The sequence below is a fragment of the Montipora capricornis genome, chromosome 9 (assembly GCF_036669925.1).
Source record: "Montipora capricornis isolate CH-2021 chromosome 9, ASM3666992v2, whole genome shotgun sequence".
In the NCBI taxonomy this organism is placed as follows: domain Eukaryota; kingdom Metazoa; phylum Cnidaria; class Anthozoa; order Scleractinia; family Acroporidae; genus Montipora; species Montipora capricornis.
Window position 1 is genome coordinate 47774406 of NC_090891.1, and position 20000 is coordinate 47794405.

A 20000-nucleotide genomic window follows, 5' to 3' on the forward strand; every position below is an offset into this window, starting at 1 on the left:
ATATAATATTATTGATAAATGAAATGATAGTACAACTGGTCTTTACTTATAGTAGGAAGTGATTTTTTCCTCCAGATACTAAAGAAGATTAGAAGAACTCCTGGGGGAATAAATGGAGCAGAAATTTTAGGTAAAGACCCAACATTTCATTTCAATAATTTGATACTTTTGGTAAATCTCAGTTTGTTGGAGGTGCCTCAAAAATCCTGTGAGGTTTTTTAGTATGGGTGAGTGACTTCAGTTATTTAATTAAATCCCACAAGGTGGTGCAGGGTTGCCTTTGTTGTGAGAACAATTAAGCTGCACCCTTTGACCAGTGTATCCTTGTTCATTTTCCAACACAGCATCATGTGGATTGGTGAAAGGGGAGTGCATAGTACTTTCACAACTGCCACAATTCTGCTTCTTTCTCCATCATTTACATTGCATCTGCTTCAGTTTTATATTCTGAGATTTGTAGTCTCCCTATTTATAGCAGATCTCTTGTGCTAAGGAAAATAATACTATGAACTTGAGACTTCAATAAAGTGATTCCTTAATTATAGTGCTTTTTCGCTGAACCAGGTGCTCATTTAGAAGGACCATATATTAACCCCGACATGAAAGGAGCTCACAAGGCACATCTTATGCAACACATCAACTCCAAAGGGGTTCAAGAACTGGAAGAATTCTATGGTTCATTAGATCATGTCAGTATTATAACACTTGCCCCAGAACTGGCTGGAGAAAATATGAAAGCAATTAAACAGCTGGTGGATAGGAACATTGTGGTGTCAATTGGTAATGAAAACATAATTTATGACTGAACTGCAGATAAATGATGTAGTTGTATAGAGCAAATTCCTGTACTGTAGAGACTGAAAGCAGTCATCCTTTCAATGTTAGATCTTATGCAGAGAAAATGACAGTGGGACATTACTAAACAATGAAACAAGGAAACACTGAAACCGCGAAATGAAGCACCAAAATACCATGTATGACCCCACCATACATTGAATACTAACCTACAAAGGTTGGATTTGAGATTAAATATCGTTTTAAGCCTCGTTATTGCTCCTAATCCCAGTCTTAATCTGAATCCTAATCTTAATCTCAATGAATTAGGAGCAATAACGTTTTAGGCCTAAAACGATATTTAATCTCAAATCCATCCTTTGTCGGTTAGTATTCAAGGAATGGTGGGGTCACACATGGTGTTTTGGTACTTCATTCTGTGTTTCGCTGTTTCATGGCCCATGACAATGACACACATGCAAATTTGAGTAAACCCGTGAAGAGAGTGGTCATTATTTATATAGAGGGGAGGAGGCAAAAGCATGTTGGACAGATCAAAATTTCTATAAGCAACCCCACCCCCCTCCTGCAAGCCTTATAGCAAGGAACCCCCTTCTTTATTCATTATTTACATGATGACAACCCCCCTCCCCCCCAACTCACATCTTCTCTTAAGTAAAGCAGATTGGTCTGGATTCTTTATTACCGGTAACTAAAATCTCAGATAACAATGGAATTTAGAGTGCAAACATAATTTCTGTAAAAGTACAAATCACTAAGTTGTACAAAATAATGGTGTTAAAAAAAAAAAAAAACAGTAGAATTAGCATAAAATTGTACAAGTTAGCATTATTGTTTCACATATTGGTTACACAGTAGACCTCTACTATTTAACTGTTTTACTCACCTTGGCCAATGGCCCTTTAAAAATGTACCTCCAACTGCTGACCCCCTGATAATTGCAAACAGCAAAGTGAATGAATATCGAATATCTGATCTGCTAATCACCCTTTCTCGCAGTCGGAGACTGAATTACGAAGGGCGCAGCTCAGCGAGGTCGGACTGAAGGAGCTGTGCTGCCGGTTAGACGCTCGGCCCCTGACCACGACCCATGTATGACCTCGGAGCACAGCACCACAGCCTGATGGAATAGGCCGGGAGTCGATTTTGAGGAGGGAGGAAAACCGGAGTACCCGGAGAAAAACCCTCGGAGTCAGATTGAGATGGACTGAAACTCAGCCCACATACGACCCAAGGCCAGAGTTGAACCCGGGTCACAGGGGTGGGAGGCACTTGAACCGATAAGAGTTCTAAGCAGTTACACAAAACTTGCTCTTAGCATTAGACAATGTGCTTGTCCAAGTTGTGAATGGTTTTGGTTTGACTTCTCTTTGGTTGGAAAAGTGACATCATTCTTAAGGCAATCAACAAGTGTAGTAATAAATAATACATGAAAATATTGAAGGGCCGCAGCCAGGATGAAACATAGTTAAAATTTAAAAAACGATCCCTGTCTAAAATGAATAAAAAAACTACGAGCTTTCGACTGCCCGAACTGCAGTCTTCGACGGGTAAAATGAATGATAAGAAATCGATAAGGTAAATTTAAATAAAAACGTACATTGCAAAATGATGAGAATGTAGAAAATTATGAATATTTGTTAAAAAGAATGTTGTATTGTCCAGGTAAAGGGCACGAATTGTTATCTGCGTAAGGTGTCACTGTGGTATGCCACGCTTCTAATGTTTTTCTCGTTCTAAAAGTGCCTTTGTCAATAACTGACGCATTTTCGAAATCAATGGCGTGGTTGTTGGACCAAGCGTGATTAGCAATTCTAGAGCCTTTGGCCGCAGTTTTGGCAGTTTTAGCATTTTCTACATTCTCATCATTTTGCAATGTACGTTTTTATTTAAATTTTCTCATCGATTTCTTATCATTCATTTTACCCGTCGAAGACTGCAGTTCGGGCAGTCGAAAGCTCGTAGTTTTTTTAATCATTTTAGCCAGAGATTGTTTTTTAAATTTTAATAAATAATACAGTTGTGTCAGTTATGAATTATTGGTTAAAATTCAAATGAATATTCCTCTAGAATTGAGAAAAGATTTACAACATGCTTGCAATTTGAATTTTCTTTTAAATTCTTGAAGGTCACTCTGCTGCAAATGAGGAGATAGCAGAGAAAGCGGCGACAAATGGTGCCACATTCATCACGCATTTGTTCAATGCCATGTTACCAGTAAGTCTTTGTAAGTGAAAAGCAATACATAAGAGACTTTTTGTGTTGTTTATTTGTTTTAACTTGAAGTACCCACGTTCAATATTAGGGACGATGACTCAGTTTAAGCAATGATATCGGCAACAACAATGCCACAGAGCAATGGAATGTTGTTGGTTAAAAAGGAAAATTGCTTGTGCTGCATCTGTTATTTAAGGCATTTCAGTGCATTTCTTTGTTGTACTCCACAAGACAACAATGTACGGCTGTAAAATCCCCAAATTTGAGGTTTGAGGACTGGAGGGTGTAAAGTGCAGGATTTCCAGGATAGGGTTGCAGGTTGTTGTTTTGCCATAATTATTTGAAACAACCCAAAAATGCTAACCTTAGGCTTAAATATTATCTAAAGCATACTGTTTAGGCCAAATGTTAGCATATGTAAAGGTTTTGGTTGTTTTAGCTATGGTGAAAACAATGATCTGCAACCTGCAGTTTGCACCCTCCAGTTTGAGGGCAACATGAAACTAGCATACAACAACAAACCCTTCATTTTTTATGATTACTTAGAAACTGTCCGCACAAACCCAGTTACGTGACAGTTTGCCCATATTGTTCAATTGATGTGAACAAGATGGTATACTTCTTTATTAAATTATATTTTGGCATGACTTTTTTGTTGATGTTGTCATTGTCCTTGCATTAACACCCTATTTCTAACGGCTCGTTTACATTTAAGGTTAGGGTTAGGGTTGGCGTTGGAAAGCGTGGGAAAAACAAACAAGAAAGTGTTGGCTTTTGATAATAATTATTATTATCAGTTACAAATCAGGTAGTAAAAGATTGTCAAAAAGACAGTCGTGTAGCATCATAAAACATCATTTGAAGTGTGAGTGCCTCATAGATCTATACGTGTCTTATTATACAGCATGTGTCTTATTATACTTGCAGTCCTGGACATAATTGATTTTCTTGCTAAACGCATGTGGCAATTCACCCAACGTTATACCACAGCTCTGTCTTTTGTTTCCAGTTTCATCACAGAGACCCTGGCATTGTTGGTCTTCTTACAAGTTATGATATTCCCAAACCCATGTTCTATGGTTTGATTGCTGACGGTATTCACACACATCCAACAGCAACCAGAATAGCACATAGGTCACATCCTAAAGGTATCTAGATCATTTCCCATTATTTTAGACTGCCAGGAGTCCCTTCTGAGTCAGTTGAACCGCTCACTTTTATAGTCACACAAGCGCGCCAAGGGGAGAATAACTCGCTCTATCCCCATTATCCCAGTTCAACTGACTCAGAAGGGACTGCTAGCAGTCTACCACTATTTTAAACTAGCAGTTATCAAGGATTAGCGAGGTGCATTCAATTCCTGTCTTGTCATTGACGAGGCATTTGAAAGTAGTTGAATATTTTGGGGAAAATGGTTTTGTACCCTTTTCTAGTATTGGTTTAGTAATGAAGGTATCATACTGTAAGTATATTGACTGTTATCTTGTTGATAATAATTTTATTACAAACATTTATGGAATGACCTAAGGAAGGAGCCGCCTCAGAATGCAAGACAGCTGTGTGATCTGCTCATCCAGTGCCCAGAATGCAGATTCTTTGGATATCACCTTGGAAATCACTCCTGCTCTGCCAGAGGGCAGACGTGCCGCAAATGTGGACAGAAGAACCACTTTCAGTCAAAATACCGATCTGCCAATCCAAAGATCAAAGCTGTAGAAGAAGTACGGGAAGAACTTTTTCGTATAAGTAAAGTTGGAAATGAATCGCATGATTTGATTACTATGGAAGTCGGCATGCAAAGCAGTCAAAGTCAAGTGACATTCCAACTGGACATAAGAGCTGCAATCTCCTCTTGCTGAAAGATTATTGACGCAAGTCAAACGCTGCTTACACAAGTTTATTAAAACTTACACCAATAAATGGTACAAGATATTGGGGTCGACAGAGATCCCTACAGGCGCCATGGTAACAGAAATGTGTTGCAGTTCAACATTGCGGAAGATGACCTTGCCCTGGTGTTGTCATAATTTATAATTATAGCACAATGTCATGTACTGGACTTGGACTTGTTACAATTAATGATTGTGATAGCCCCTCAAACTCCAGTGGTCTCAAGGATACACCCCTTGTTAGTGTATTATATCAACAGCGACCTTCTAGAGGAATGCAAGGATGTCTTTGAAGGTTTGGGTGACCTCCCTGGCGAGTATCACATCGATACCTATCACATAGTTCTGCCTGTGGTACATCTACCCAGTTGTGTACCAGTCGCCCTTTGAAACCAGATCAAGGAGAAGCTTGATGATATGGTAGCCACTGGTGTACTTGCACTAGTAATAGAACCAACCGATTGGGTCTCCAGTGTTGATCATTGTCAAGCCCAACAAGCTGTGCATATGTCTTGACCCGTGCAATTTGAACAAGGCCATTCGTCACAAGCATTACCAAATGCCAACAGCTAGTGGAGGAAGTCACGACCCACCTTTCGCAAGCAAAGAAGTTCACTGTTGTAGATGCCAAGGTTTTTAGCAGAAAAGTCTCGATACTGAGTCGAGCTACAAGACCACCTTTATATGCCATTCGGTCGTTATAGATGGAAAAACATGCCATTTGGCATCTCTTTAACACCAGAAGTTTGGCAACGTATAATGCATTAGTTTTTTGAAGACCTGGAAGGAGTGGAGGTGATCACAGACGACTTCCTGATCGCCACATTTTGCAGTACTGACCATGACGTAAACCAGAGTCTTAAAAGGAATGAGCATGCTTTTCTCAAGAAATTGCTGTCTGTGGAACTGGATGTTGAATCATGCTTAAGGTGATTCCTCAGTATTGCACTGCACATCCTGTACTGTGCATATGGTGTATCAATATTAATTTGATAAATAATATTGGCCCAATTTGCAACATTGTAACTATGGTGTAAGTAGATCGTACATGCTGAAACAGTTCTCAAAACATGTGAGAGAAGTTGTGAGTTACCCATAACTCTTTGCAAATAAGCACACGCAATCCACGAACATAGCGAATTTTGTTGTTTTGATAATCGAGATAGACAGGTACGGTGGGGTTTTACTCTTAACGGAGAAAATTGGTGACCAATATTTTTTATGGCATAATTTTGGTGCACAAAATTATCCCCTTTAAATGAATTTTTTTTTTTTTTAAATTATCGGAAGGAAAAAAAGATATAGCTGAAAAACACAGTACACAAAGCTCCTTACCCAGAGATGTAAATTATGATCTTGAAAACAACGACTCGAGAAACGTTTTGAGTCGACAAGTCGAGTCGAAGTTGAGTGATTTTTCCATAAACTGTATATGACAGTGTTCCTTATGCTGAAGACGTTCTACCTATCAGGTGTTTTTTCAAGTGTTACTTTAAAAACCCTCTTGTTTAATAGCTACCGCGAAATGTACCCTGAGCTGATGAAATAATGTGAGTGTTTAGTATCAGTACAGGCTTCAGCGGGGGATGATTGGTTGGTCCATTATATGTCTTAAGCAAGCACATTGACTTATCTTTTTTATTGTAGCTCTCAAAACAGGGATTAGTAGGAAACATTCAGGGAAAGTTTCAAGAAAATCGCGGATCATTCGGCAATATTGTTTTCTGATTAATCATATTAAGTGAAACAGCACCAGTCAAGTGTTAAATACAAGGGTCATCTCCTCATTTCCCAGGGGCTAATGCCCAAATTATCCCGAGAAGATTCCAGCCATATTGCAGATGCCTGAACCTGAAGATGTTACTGCATTGAAGCATAGTTATGACTGAAACGATTTCTGGGAATGGTGTCAGACCTATCTTGCAAAGTTTATGCTACATCGGCATGAGAGGATGTATTAGCCATGCCTGTGAGATATTGTATTGGCAACTAATGAGTGCTAAGATCAGAGACTTTGTCTTGCGTTGTACAATCTGCCAGACATACCAACCAGAGCAGGCCTGTGAAGAACTTCATCCGCATGAGCTGCCTTCACACCCTTGGTAGAAGATTGCTGCTGATCTGTTTGCCCTTGGACAGCAGACTTTCCTGATAATAGTGGATTACTGGCCCAATTTCTTTGAGGTGGTTGAGATCCACAAGAAGACAGTACAAGTTGTTATTACTCAACTCAAGGTACAATAATTATTTGCTCGCTGTGGAATTCCAGAGGTACTGATTATGGCTAGTGGTCCCAAATTCAACAATCAGGATTTCAAGATTTTCTCCTCTAAGTGGCTATTTGAACACTGAATGTCTAGTCAAAGATATCCGAAGTCAAATGGAAGAGTGAAAAATGTAGTAAAAACCTGTCAAGGACTGCTCATGAAAGCGAAGGAAGAGAAGAAAGACCCACTATTGGCAATCCTTGATTGGCGCAATACGCTAAGTGAGGATTCAGTACATCACCATCTCAGAGGCTAATGGGTCGATGCACACGCACATTACTACCAACAGCTGAAAAACTTCTTCAGCCAACCAGTGAAATTAAGACCACAGCAAATAATCTAGCAGCAAGAAAAACATTGCAGTGCAGGCCATACAACAGGGGAATCAAGAACCTCATCCCCCTAAAAGCAGGTGATGCTATATATCCATATGAAGCTACCCGGGGAGCAGAAATGGAGGCTGGTGCTTCTCTTGGACAATGGTCATATGAAGTCGAGGTAGATGGATGGCGCTTCTGTGGAAACCGCTGCCAGCAGCGATCCACTCTGAAGTCATCACCAGAACCAAGCAGTCACATTGAAGAGTCTCACTGGGCTGAGAATGAAAGGAAACCACCTGTTGTACCAGAGTCCCTACCCAACCAGAGCCAGACCCAGCCCACCCCTGATTTGAAGGGAATAATGCAGTGTCCTTAGCATAATCTGTCCTGGACAAGGCAAAGCCTATCCCTGCCTTCCACCCCAGATGTTCCGAGAGAACCAGACGTACCCCTACATGCCTTGAAGATTATGACTTAAATTGAACATGATTGTAACATTGCTTAGAACTTGACTTAAGTTTCGCGTATTTCTTTTTTCTTTTTCTTTTTTTGTTGTAGTTGTTGTTCTTTCTGATTTTGTAAGGGAAAGGGATGTGACTTGACAAGCGTGACCATGGTCGTGTGATACAGAGTCACTCTACATATTCGTATTGTGAATGCAGGGATCTCAACATTAAAACTGTTGTTGTTTCACCAAACCTGTGATTTACTGCCTTCATAACTCGACGTACTTGAGTTATAATGCAACATCAGTTTTGTGAAATATCAGCAGTCTTTCTTGCCGAATAGCCAAACAGTGTGACTCCCCAGCGTCTACATGGTAGTCAGTACCGTGTATTGGAGAACGGTCACCCATCCAAATATTAACTGCATCCAACAGGACTTGACTTCCCTTGGGCAAGCTGCAACACTATCACATGAGATTGAGGTTATCCGTGTCAGAACAAGATGACGCCCAAATGCTAAAACTGTATGGCATCACAATCAATACCCAAGGGACATCCCGGGAGACTGACACAATTAGAATGTGTTCTCCTCGAACATAACCTGGTGGACTAGATTCCAATGACAAGGTGTCTGCATCCTCATGATGGAGCCTGTTAGATACATGTATATACATATGTACTTATCTTTTGCCTTTTTGACCCCAAACAGGTCTTGTTTTGGTAACAGATGCAATTGCTGCCCTTGGCCTTCCCCCAGGGATACACAAGCTTGGTCCAATGGAAGTTGAGATTGATCATGAAAAGGCCAGGCTCAAAGGAACAAATACTCTGGCTGGAAGGTAGGGGTTTTTTCAATTAATTACCAGCTTTGAAATACATGTCCTGGCTATAGTATACAGTACATTGTGCAAAATGTTCACCATTGCACTTTTGGTAAATGTAATGGTACAGACAACCATGAGAGAGTGTCAAACCTACAAAGGGAGTAGGGAGTGGGGTTTGTCTAAGCTAACCATTTGCGAACCAGGGTGGTAGCACAAGCATACACTCCTTGAAATAAGGTGATTTATTTTACAAGCATTGGGGACCAACCTTCCATAGAATGTGTTCAAATATTATTATTAATAATTACATAGATTTAGCCAAGCCTAAAAGCAGAGCTCCTGTTTCTAACCCCAGAAAGCAATATACTGGAAATGTATATGGAAATAATTTTTCTTCTGCATAAAGTACAAATTAGTCATCATTAGTGTACACATACAGTTTACGGTTATCAGACACCTCTGAGCTGACAGCAGTAAACAAACAAGCCTTGCAGCGCCTTTAGGGATATCCCCTTTTGTAGACATCTGCAAGTCTTAACAACACATTACCACCTAGACCCTTTGAAAATTTTATTTTTGCCACATGTACCTTATTTTAATGTCTCACAGCAACCCAAAATACCTTGTTTGAAGTAGTTGTGTTCTAACTTTTATGTCGGCAAATTTGCAGTCTGGGTAAAACCTCTTAAACAAACTTAATTCACTTTTATTCTTTTTGAAACAGTGTTGCTTCCATGGATGTCTGCATACAAAGATTTAAGAAAATGTGTGGTTAGTCAATTAATCCTACTTTAATCTATAACATACCCTATTAATTTTTAATGATGGTAATATTTAAAATTATTATTCTACAAGAGTGTGCTGGATATGAAGTGATAGATAAGCGCCAAGTTGGTTATAATCATATATCCAGCAAGAAGTAGAATAATTGTTTTATTAAAAACTCCAGGATCAACAACTCTTCCACTGAAGCATCAATTTCTGCCTCGGACATTTCCTGTCCAAAACGGCTTTTGTTGACCATTATTTTTTTCTCAGAGCTGGCGAGCCAATGAAAATGCTGGAAATCTGGTATCTGTAGTTCAGTTTTTAATAAATAGATTTACCCAAGCCTAAAAGTGGAGCTCCCAGGTTATTTATTCTTACATTAAGTGAACCTGGCTTGAACCTGCAATCCAATCAAAACACGGTACCTAGTCAGCGGTCAACTTAAAAGAAAACAGTAGACCTCGATGAGCTCTAAATTTGAGCTCTTGGTGTGGTCATATGGTACTGATCATATTGGCATTGATGGGGGGGGTAGACTTCTGGTCATACTGCGACCAAAACCAAATTTTCTTGCACAGATGGGTTACCATCTTTTCTTATCCATGGTGCTCTGCACCACACCTTTGGCGCGCACAGTTCTGCTATACAAATGGTTGTCTGCAACAAGCAGCCTTTAAATTCATCACAGAAGCAGTGAGGAGGTGAATCTCACCCAAGGAGGCCTTCTTGCTGTGTTGCCACTCACTTGGGCTGCAGGGGATGGCGCAGCGGTAAGAGCACTCGCCTCCCACCAATGTGGCCCAGGTTCGATTCTCAGACTCGGCATCATATGTGGGTTGAGTTTGTTGGTTCTCTACTCTGCACCAAGAGGTTTTCTCCAGGTACTCCAGCTTCCCCAGTCCTCAAAAACCAACAGTTTACTTGATTTGCATTGATTGTTAATTTCGGTTTACAGTGTCCCCAATCAGTGCTCAAGCGCTGAAATTATTTTCCTTTACCTTCCTTTCCATGCAAATTACACTGCTGTGGTTATCGCATAAATGTCTCCTTCTTTAGACTCAGCAGTCTTTGGAGGAACATTAAAAAAAAACACTATAATTATTTTGTTTCAGGTTGCACATCAGTAGAGGCACTTGAAGGAGCAACTCTACACCCTGCTCAGGTGTTGAAAATTGAACACAAAAAAGGCACATTGAACTTTGACTCAGATGCAGATTTTGTGTTTCTAGATGACAACCTTTGTGTTCATGCTACATTTATAGCAGGCAAACCTGTGTGGCTCAAGAAAGATGGACTAGTGACAACAATCATGAAACTGAAATACCACATGAGTGACAAAAAGGCAAAGGAACATTGTTAGCTTGAACAAAGTGTTTGGTTAACTTTATAGACTGATTGACGGTCTAAGTTCACAGCCAAACGGTCTGGATGGTACAAGGAAAGATTACTCTATAAATTATGTGCATGTTAGAGTAATTCTCACTGTTGGATGTGTGCAATTTTGGAAAAAGGCAATGATATTAATTTGCAGAGAACTCAATCAAGTCATTTCAATTAACTCTGTGCAAGAGACCCATGTTAAATGATTGGTTGAGGCATGCACTATTCTTGAATAGACTTTTCATACGAGAATAGAAAATTTAAAAATAATTATATGAATATTTTTCACTTTTAAAGAAAATTTTGGTATTTTCCTTTGATGCATATTTGACAGAAGAGTGTAAATTTAATTATTTCCAAGGAGAGTTGAACCCCTTGCAGCATGTGGCTTTGGATTGGCTACAATCAACCCAAACCCTGTCAGGTTTGGATGTGCTGAATACTATACAAAATGTACTGCACACTTTCTACGACAATCAGAGTTTTAAATAAAATGATAAGACTTTCAGCATTGACTTTTCGATTTTTTTAAAAACGAAACAAAAATACATTAATTAAAATATCCAGTAAAACTTTATTTTCAAATACTTCACAAGATGTTTTCACAACAAAATAATTAATATTGTTCCACCCTTAAAAGAGAAAACTCCATTGATCTCACAGATCAGAAATACCCTGGGACTTTGGCACTCAAACTCTTTTATGCAAATAAGCTTTATTTTACTGTCAAACCAGGTCAAGTGTAAGATTTTAATAATATTATTGCATTATTTTAACCCATTGACTCCTTAAATGCCTAGAACACCCCCAGTTGAAGAGTCCTGTCAGACAGACTTAGTTATTTATTTCTGTACATGATTATTTTTTTGTAACTAAGGAAATCCTGAAATTTTAAGGTTGAGGCGCTTGACTAATTTTTAGAAAACAGCCTTTAAAAATTAATGTCTAGTTTCCAGTCCCCCTCCAGAAACTCTGACACTATATTTTGCATTTTCCCCTGATTTGCATTTATTTGTCAGGTACACCAATTGTAGTAAATAACACTTCAGAAGTCTGAAACATTCTTCGGCAAACTGAAGTAAGCCACCTTAAAGGGTATACTTGACATGGTTTAACGCAAAAGATGCAACCTCATTTTTTTGCATGTAAAAGATGGATTTTACACAAATTACCCAGTCTTTTGATACAGGCCATTTACCATTAATTATTGAAGCAGATTTCCTAATAATTGCTACCAGAAATGGCATTATTCTTCAAAAGTTATTTTTGAACTTAACCTTCGACTCGCAAGCCATACTTAGTATTTTACTCGTCAATGGGGAAGGCCTGGGAGTCAATGGGTTAAACACATCCCTGGAGGTCAATTTGATTGCTTCTTCAAGGTACTAGTTCCAATTAACACAGACTTTGTAAACAGCTCGTGATTTCAAACTGGATCAGATGACCAATGCTACAGGATAAAAATTTACAAGGAAGAAGAGTGTAATACTTTACAAGCATCTAGAAAATTATCCAACAAGTGCAGGCAACTTCTGGCGGTAAATATTAAAGAAAATTGACACCATTGTTGTCTTTGAAGAGTTTCTAAACAATCACCAAGTAGATCTTTCTTTGAAAAACTATTATTTTACTAAAACCAAGACCAAGATTCTTCTCTTGCTTTAATTAAGTACTTCTCCACCTTTAAAACAAAACAAAGGAGAAAAGTTGACTTACGCAGGAATTAACATTGGCACATCTCAAAGTAAAAACAAATAGGGAAGCATCCAATGCTTTACAATAATTTAATATCATATAATAATATATACGATATGATGAACATTCTCCATGGCAACCTCATTCAAACTTCTCTTTTATTCCCCTCCCTGGAGAAAGAGGAAAAACTTTGAACAACTGACAAAAAGTTTGATGATGAAGCCGGGGCAAAATGTAAGATTAATGTGAACTGGGTTAGACCTTTGTTTCCCTTGGACTGGAATTTAAATGGCAAACAGACCAAAGAGGAAAAAAAATTGTAATGTTTAGTTAGCATAACAAGGGGAATTTAACCATGAGATCTGGATTCAGAATTAAAAGGCTTTTGTCAAATGGGATTGCAAAACCACTTTAACACCCTGAGGCAATGTCAATTGGCCACTTTCAAATACCTTATTAAAATAATGTCTTGGGACCATTGTAAGACCCAAGAGAGACTGAAAACAATGCTCATGCAAACTTTTGGAGGGCTTGCAAAGAGTACTATGGTATTTTTGAAAATGGCCTATTGTAGAATACAAGTACCCGGGCACCCTTAAGTCTCCCTTTGGGAGAGGTTGTTTCCAGGAAACATATCAGATGAAAGAAGTAAGAATAAATCAACAAAAAAAGAAATATTTTTTCATCTAATAGCCTAATTTTCTCTCTCACTAAAAGCACCACCTCAAGACCCAAGGAAAACTCTTTCCAATCCTTATTTTACATGTACCTCTCTAGATAAGTATGCCAAAATCATGTAACTGTTTTATCTTTGATTTTATTTCATTGAAATTGGGCTAATGCAATCATTTTTGGGTCCAAGAGTCTCCATTTTTCCCCAACAAAAAATGAGAGTGCTATGCTAATGGGTAGTAACAAACCTTCTCTCTCAGCACTGGACTGGGTTGAACTTGCATTTCTTGCATTAACCCCCAAAACATTTTGACTGCTTCTCTATCATTGTACTTGATCATGAGATCAAAGATCTCTTCAAAAATATCATGGTCAAACTTGGCATCTGGTGTGTCAAAATATCTGTCCATGAGCTAAAAAGAAATGATTGTGTGTAACATTAGATTATTATCAGGGTTTATTCTCCTTCTTTGCGTGAGGGCCATTTAAATTACAAGGGCTGATGCTCATACGGATCAATTTTTATTACATGTGTATACATACACCTGTAGTATCTCAAGTTATGCTGTAATAGTTCTTAGATTGTGCTAGAGCGACTTTCACATTACCTTGAAAAAGTGTTCGTAATTTGTTTCACAGACCAATTTTTGAAAGATTAAAACAAAGCTTGAATCTCCTTATTCCTGCTAAGGAAACTCCTAATATGGGCAGTAAACAGTTCGAATACCCAATCACATTACTGCATTTCAAATGATGTCAAAGCAAAATGCCAATCACTTTCCAGGAAGCTCTATCGAGAGATGGTGTTGTTTGCATCCGCGTTTGCTAAGAGAAAAATTCACACTTGTTTTCTGTTCGATAAGCAGATTAACTGTTTTGTATTTTTGTTTACATTGTGTTTTTATGTTTATTTTTCAAGGTCACATGAAAGTCGCTCTGAATGGCCAACAATTGAAAAACATATCCCTCCTTTGTACTTGTTCATGTTTATTGCCATGAAATTCTCTTGTCCTGCTTCTGTCTGACCTTGTAACTCAGGCAATATAGAGCAACAGGGGTCCAACTCTGGAGAGATGTGTAGGCCCATTTCCATTGCTAGCACTCAGATTACACGAGAAAACATGCCACTTCAAGTTACACTCTAAAATTAATTCTGTTAAAACTTACTCAGTTGAACTAAATACATGTACATACAAGGTAATACACTGTAAGTAACATCAACACATTATGTCACACTTAGGGAGCGCGATTATAATTTCTAATTAATTTTATGAGGAATTTATTTTTATTTCTTATTTTTTATTTAATATGCAATGCCATTTTTATTTTCATTAGAACAATAATTAACAATTATTCGCCGGCGAAGTGATTATCGGTGAATATTCACCAATAATCACTGAGCCTGAGGCGAATAATTGTTTTAGTATAAATACACACTCAGGTGATTATTTCAAAAAAGAGAAAAAAAACATTTAAATGCGAAATCAACTACTGGCAGCCATTTTGTCCGTCGAGTTGATTATCGGCTGATAATCCGAGATAGCGAGCCAATGAGAGTGCGCGATTTTGTATAATCACCTGTGTGTTTATACTAATAGTGCTTACAGAGTAACAATAAATGGAGTTTGTTAATCCCAGAGTAACTGAGGATATCGACAGCTAAGCCAAGATATGTTGTTTCGTCACCGTTCCATGACAATAACAAGAATATCAAAGGAAATGATCCTTACTTAGCAAAAACTACTAAAATCATGATTCACCTGTATGATAATTATACATGTACAGATGAGAAGCTCTACAGTACCTTTTCAACCATTTTTTCTCTTTCATTGTATTCTTCTTCAGACATCATCTAAATGAGATATATAGAGGATATTACTGAACATGGTGGTATGAAGATATGAATTTTACATGTATGCTTGAGTGGCAAGAACAATATCTCACGAGTGAATGCACTGCAGTGAATGAGTGGGATACAGATCTTACTCTGTCTTATGACAGATGATTTTACTTGTCTACTGCGGGCATCCTATGACGTTTGAGGTGTCAAAGGGTTAACACAAAATAATACTGGGTATTAATACAAAACAAAACAGGAGGGATCCATGACGTTGTTTCTCAAGATGACCACTCGTGTTATACACGAAAAATACCACAATTGGTTCCTGGAAGTGGTGATCGCATTGATTAAATGAGTGTTTTAGTTCCTAGTAAAACACTCCAGTCCGTGTAAATATCCACCACTAGCCATCGACACTGCAGGGTTCTCCCTAGTTTTTAGCGCAACAGGTATGGCACCTTTTCAAAAAGCAATTCGTTAATGTTGGAGGTTCTGCAAAGGATAAGCGAATTCTGAGCATTTGCAGGTGATAATAAGTGCTCTTACAAGCGGTAAATTTTACCGGTTACCGCCTGATAAGGAGATCCCTGCACTGCAGTGAATAGTTGTTTTAGTATCATACTAAAACAGTGAGATAGTAATTACCGGTATAGCACTAAAAGGTGATTTTAACTCATTTATTCCTGCAAACATTTTCGGGTGTGAATTCTGAATGAATAGCCCACTTTCAATATATTAAAATTCAGTCCTTAACAAATCCTTATATTTATTCTCCAGAGCCTCTGGGTGATGCCTTTTGTTTAGGACTGAATTTTAATATATCGAAACTGGTCTATTGCCTGGAGGTGAATAGCAAAGGATATATGTGGAGTTTGAGTAGCCAATCAGCATGCATGTTGAATGCTATCCACTGATTTAGTATGTACTAAATAATGATATCCGGTAAATTATTGTATTTATAGATTATGCGCCATAGATACACTGAAATGTCCAGCAGAGCATTGTGGCACCACACAATCTCTATACCTCATAGATGAGTAAAATAATGGTTTCACACTTTCAGTTTTTTCTTAGGTGTAAAAGGTAAGGTTGTGTAAATAATATAACGCCCCCCCCCCCCTCCTTCCTTCCTGGAGCTTAACATTGATAGGTGCATAACTCAGAAAGGCTTGGCTCGCTATTTGCACTCAATGAAGACAAAAATGATCAAAAGTGTCCAGGTCTTATAAAATGTCATGACACTCAATAGCTAAGGTGATTCAAGGCGCCCCATCCTGCGATCACAACGAGCAGCTTACTTGAGCTTCAATTTCATGTATGTCGTTGAGCCATCTCCACAACCAACTACGTTTCCTAGCCTTCTCTAACCAGCTTCCCATAGTTTCTTGCTCTTCTGAACCCGAAATGGTTGCCGTCCCTCTTCGAGAATTTACTTGATGCAAAACGACGACCGGCCTGATCCCTACACGTGGTGGAACCGGCTTTATACGAGCTGAAAAAAAAGGCAACGAAGAACAAACACATTAAAGGATAGGTCACTAAAGCTCATCAATACAAAATATTTAGAACGGGCAAATTTAGAATATTTTCTTACCGAATGTATACGGTTTTCCGAACTTTGAAGCAGTAGAACACAGTAAAAATCTACAACGATTTGTTACTCGCTGAATCGCCGAAGTCGCCATATTGTTTCAGCAATATTGCATCCAAGCAAAGAATTGTGGGAAAAAACTCCAAAACGGCCTGGCTGCCTAAGAAATGACATTTTAGACTTGATACATGGAGTACCTGACGTCGATAGTTACCGGAAGAAACAAGTGACTTCGATTTTTAGTAAGAACAACATGGAATTCCCACATCTGGGAGCGAATTGTAATCTGGCAACTTGCAAGCAGTTAGGTGCGTTTTAGGGGGCATGTTGTCTCTTTTGTTGATTTCTTGATCTTCTGCTCTGAAACGTTTAAAGCAGCTGTAGAACGTTGCACAACTCGAAAATTCATGATGACTTTGCAGAAAAGAAATTTTACAAAGTTGGGTACGCAGTGATTTTTCAATATACCTTTTTTTCTTTTTAGACTTCCTACCGCTGAAATGTGATGCTTGCTCCAAGTTATTTTGGTGAGTATCTATAAATCTTGTGTCCACACTTGTTATCTGCATGGATTTATGGGACGTAGCTAAAATATAATACAACAATGCTAGTACTAACGATGAAATGGTATATGAAATGGACCATACATGAACTGCGTATATGAAATCAAGTGAAGCTATGATCCTCGCAGTTTTTCAGGCTTCTTTACGCAATTGCAAAAATTGCGTTCATAACTGCGAGGATCATATAAGCTTCACTTGAATACTAGTACTGTAAGAGCTGTAACTGTATAATATAAGACTAAAGCTTCAAGTGTTGTTCTTGTCAATCGATACTTATTCTGGTCGTTTTCACTTTTTTTTATTATAGTAAAGAGCACATCAAGTATACAGATCACAGCTGTGAAAATTCCTACAAGAAAGTTGGTTGGCATCTTCTGTATAAATGTATAATACATTCATATTATGTACTCCCTAGTCAAGACACCCCATGTTTCGGCCAAAAACAGGTCAGCTTTAAAGAAACCAACCAGTTGGTTGAGCATCGGGCTGTTGCACAGGAGGTTGCAAGGTCGAACCCAGGCTGGATCAACACTCAGGATCTTAAAATAGCTGAGGAGAAAGTGCTGTCTTTGTAATTTCATCTGCAAATGTTTAGACTTTCAAGTCTTCTCGGATAAGGACTATAAACCCAATGTCCTGTCCCACAAACATCTTCCATGTTCATACGTTGCCTGTGGGATGTTAGCGCATTAACACCTGAACCACCATGGACCACCCCACTGACAAGTAAAATCATCCAGTGTTAGACAGAGTAAAATCTATTAAGTCCCACTCCTAGGAGTCAATATCCTACGATATTGACTCGTAGGAGTCAATATCTTCTACGAATACCTCAAACTCATCTGAAAACTTATGGAGACAGGGCCTTTTTGGTTGTGGTTCCTAGGCTATGGAATGCCTTACCCATTGACATTAAGCTTAGTCCGTCGGTTTCTGTATTTAAGAACAGACTAAAGATGCATCTTTTCAGAGCTACTTAGTATTAATTTTTTGTGTATTATCTTTTTATGCATTTTAAGTTTTTTCTTTTGTATAGCTTTTAATTTGTGAATGTTAAGCGATATAGAGCTTTCTGTATATATCGCTATATAGATAAAGTTATTATTTATTTATTTTAACCCAGATATTATTCGTGAAGAGTAGGGGATGGAGTGCCCAGTGTTGTGGTTGTCCTTTGTGTGTGTATGTGTGGGTGGGTGGGTGGGTATAGGAGGTCCTCATAAGCTGGAAAGGAAAGGAAAGGAAAGGAACTTTATTTAAGTGTATAGTCATTTTAGCTAATTGGGAACACTGTAAACTGTCGAGAAATTATGGTAACAATTAACACAAATCAAGTCAAATGTTGGTTTTTGAGGAGAGGGGAAACCGGATTACCTGGAGAAAAGCTCTCGGTGCAGAGGGGAGAACCAGCAAACTCAACCCACATATGACGCCCGGTTTGGGAATCGAACCCCGGGCCACATTGGTTAGAGGCGAGTGCTCTCACCACTGCACTATCCCTGCACCCCGCAGGGGTGATATATTGCCTCATACTGCATTGTTTTCCGATGTTTAGGACTTTCAAGTGCCTGTCTGCCCGCTATGTAACAAACCAGTGCCGGTACCCAGAGGTGAACAACCAGATATAAAGGTACACGTAGGTGTGGCATATAAGATTAGTTGATTGTGGAATCTGAGTGAACCTGGTCACTAGTTCTCTAGATAAAGCCAATCCTTCATTTGTTGCTGCACTAAACTGTCAGTCACATTGTCAACATCACATCACGATCTCTGTTCGTTTAGGTCGGAGAACACATTGATAGAGATTGCCAGTCTGATCCAGCAGTTGCCAAGAGAAAGGTACATGTTGAATAGATTGTTGATTAGTGGGCTACTTTAATTTTTGTAATAATTGGTGAGTTTAAGAAGGAGATGACCTGTTTCTATTATCTTCACCTTCCTTGCAAATGATTTGATAATTGCTATCTTTAAAAACTAGTGTAGAGCACTCTTTTATGTTTTATTGTATTATTTAAAGTTAGAAATTAGAAATTAACTAATTTTATATTACCAGGTATTTACTCTTGTTGCATAATTGATTGAGACTAGGTCATCATGCCAATAATTCTCTTGTATTAGCGTAATTATGTGTCCCCAATAAGCGTTAGGGTTTCCAATGCACTAGATGACTTGACACATACAAAGTCATCCATTTATATGTCAGAGATTTTTAAACGTAACTCTTCTATAAATGACTATGGTCTGCGTTCTTCCAAACTGAACATGGCCTTTCCAAAATGTCACACAAATTATTACTAACAGAAACAGTTTTGCATTTACTGACGTGAAAGTTTGGAATGATCTGCCATAATACTCTTGAAGAAGAAACGTCTTGTGGTTTGTGAGAGGATTAGCTTCCCATACAATCAACATGAGCAAAGCTTCATCTTAATTTTACGAATATACTCATTAACCAACTGTATGTCTTCTCGTAAAGTATGTAGTTAAATTTAGCTTTGGTATACATTGTATACAGATTTGGAAATAAAAGAAATAAAAGAATCCATCCACCAATCCATCCATCTTATTTACCTAAATCTCGATCATTTATCCAATAAAGCCCAGTATATATATATATATATATATATATATATACAGATATAATATAATTATACATATATATATATATACTAACGGAGTATGCTTTGAAGAAGGCACTTATTTGTACCCCCCGGCTTATTTTCTCTCGAATAA

At 38.3% G+C, this 20000-nt stretch overlaps 3 protein-coding genes across 3 annotated transcripts in view; 2 read left to right on the plus strand and 1 right to left on the minus strand.

The window, feature by feature from the left end:
• The window catches only part of LOC138015294 (N-acetylglucosamine-6-phosphate deacetylase-like), a 14511-nt gene extending 3097 nt beyond the window's left edge, over positions 1-11414 (plus strand). Inside the window, exons 4-10 of the mRNA XM_068862281.1 lie at positions 76-130; positions 565-780; positions 2924-3012; positions 4022-4160; positions 8644-8773; positions 9483-9529; positions 10639-11414. Of these exons, the coding sequence (XP_068718382.1) occupies positions 76-130; positions 565-780; positions 2924-3012; positions 4022-4160; positions 8644-8773; positions 9483-9529; positions 10639-10886 (924 nt within the window). The 3' untranslated portion in view covers positions 10887-11414. The remainder of the gene's footprint in view (positions 1-75; positions 131-564; positions 781-2923; positions 3013-4021; positions 4161-8643; positions 8774-9482; positions 9530-10638) is intronic.
• A 49-nt stretch (positions 11415-11463) lies between these two features.
• LOC138015295 (uncharacterized) lies at positions 11464-16821 on the minus strand. The gene is made up of 5 exons (XM_068862282.1): positions 16708-16821; positions 16412-16605; positions 15078-15125; positions 13522-13686; positions 11464-12587 (listed from the first exon to the last, which is right to left on the minus strand). Exons 1-5 carry the CDS (start codon positions 16796-16798, stop codon positions 12537-12539), a joined length of 549 nt encoding a protein of 182 aa, XP_068718383.1. The 5' UTR covers positions 16799-16821; the 3' UTR covers positions 11464-12536.
• Positions 16822-16912: 91 nt separating this feature from the next.
• Positions 16913-20000, plus strand: part of LOC138017688 (AN1-type zinc finger protein 2A-like) — a 26067-nt gene continuing 22979 nt past the window's right edge. The window contains exons 1-5 of the mRNA XM_068864705.1: positions 16913-17012; positions 17189-17231; positions 17575-17626; positions 18823-18897; positions 19050-19106. Of these exons, the coding sequence (XP_068720806.1) occupies positions 16958-17012; positions 17189-17231; positions 17575-17626; positions 18823-18897; positions 19050-19106 (282 nt within the window). The 5' untranslated portion in view covers positions 16913-16957. The remainder of the gene's footprint in view (positions 17013-17188; positions 17232-17574; positions 17627-18822; positions 18898-19049; positions 19107-20000) is intronic.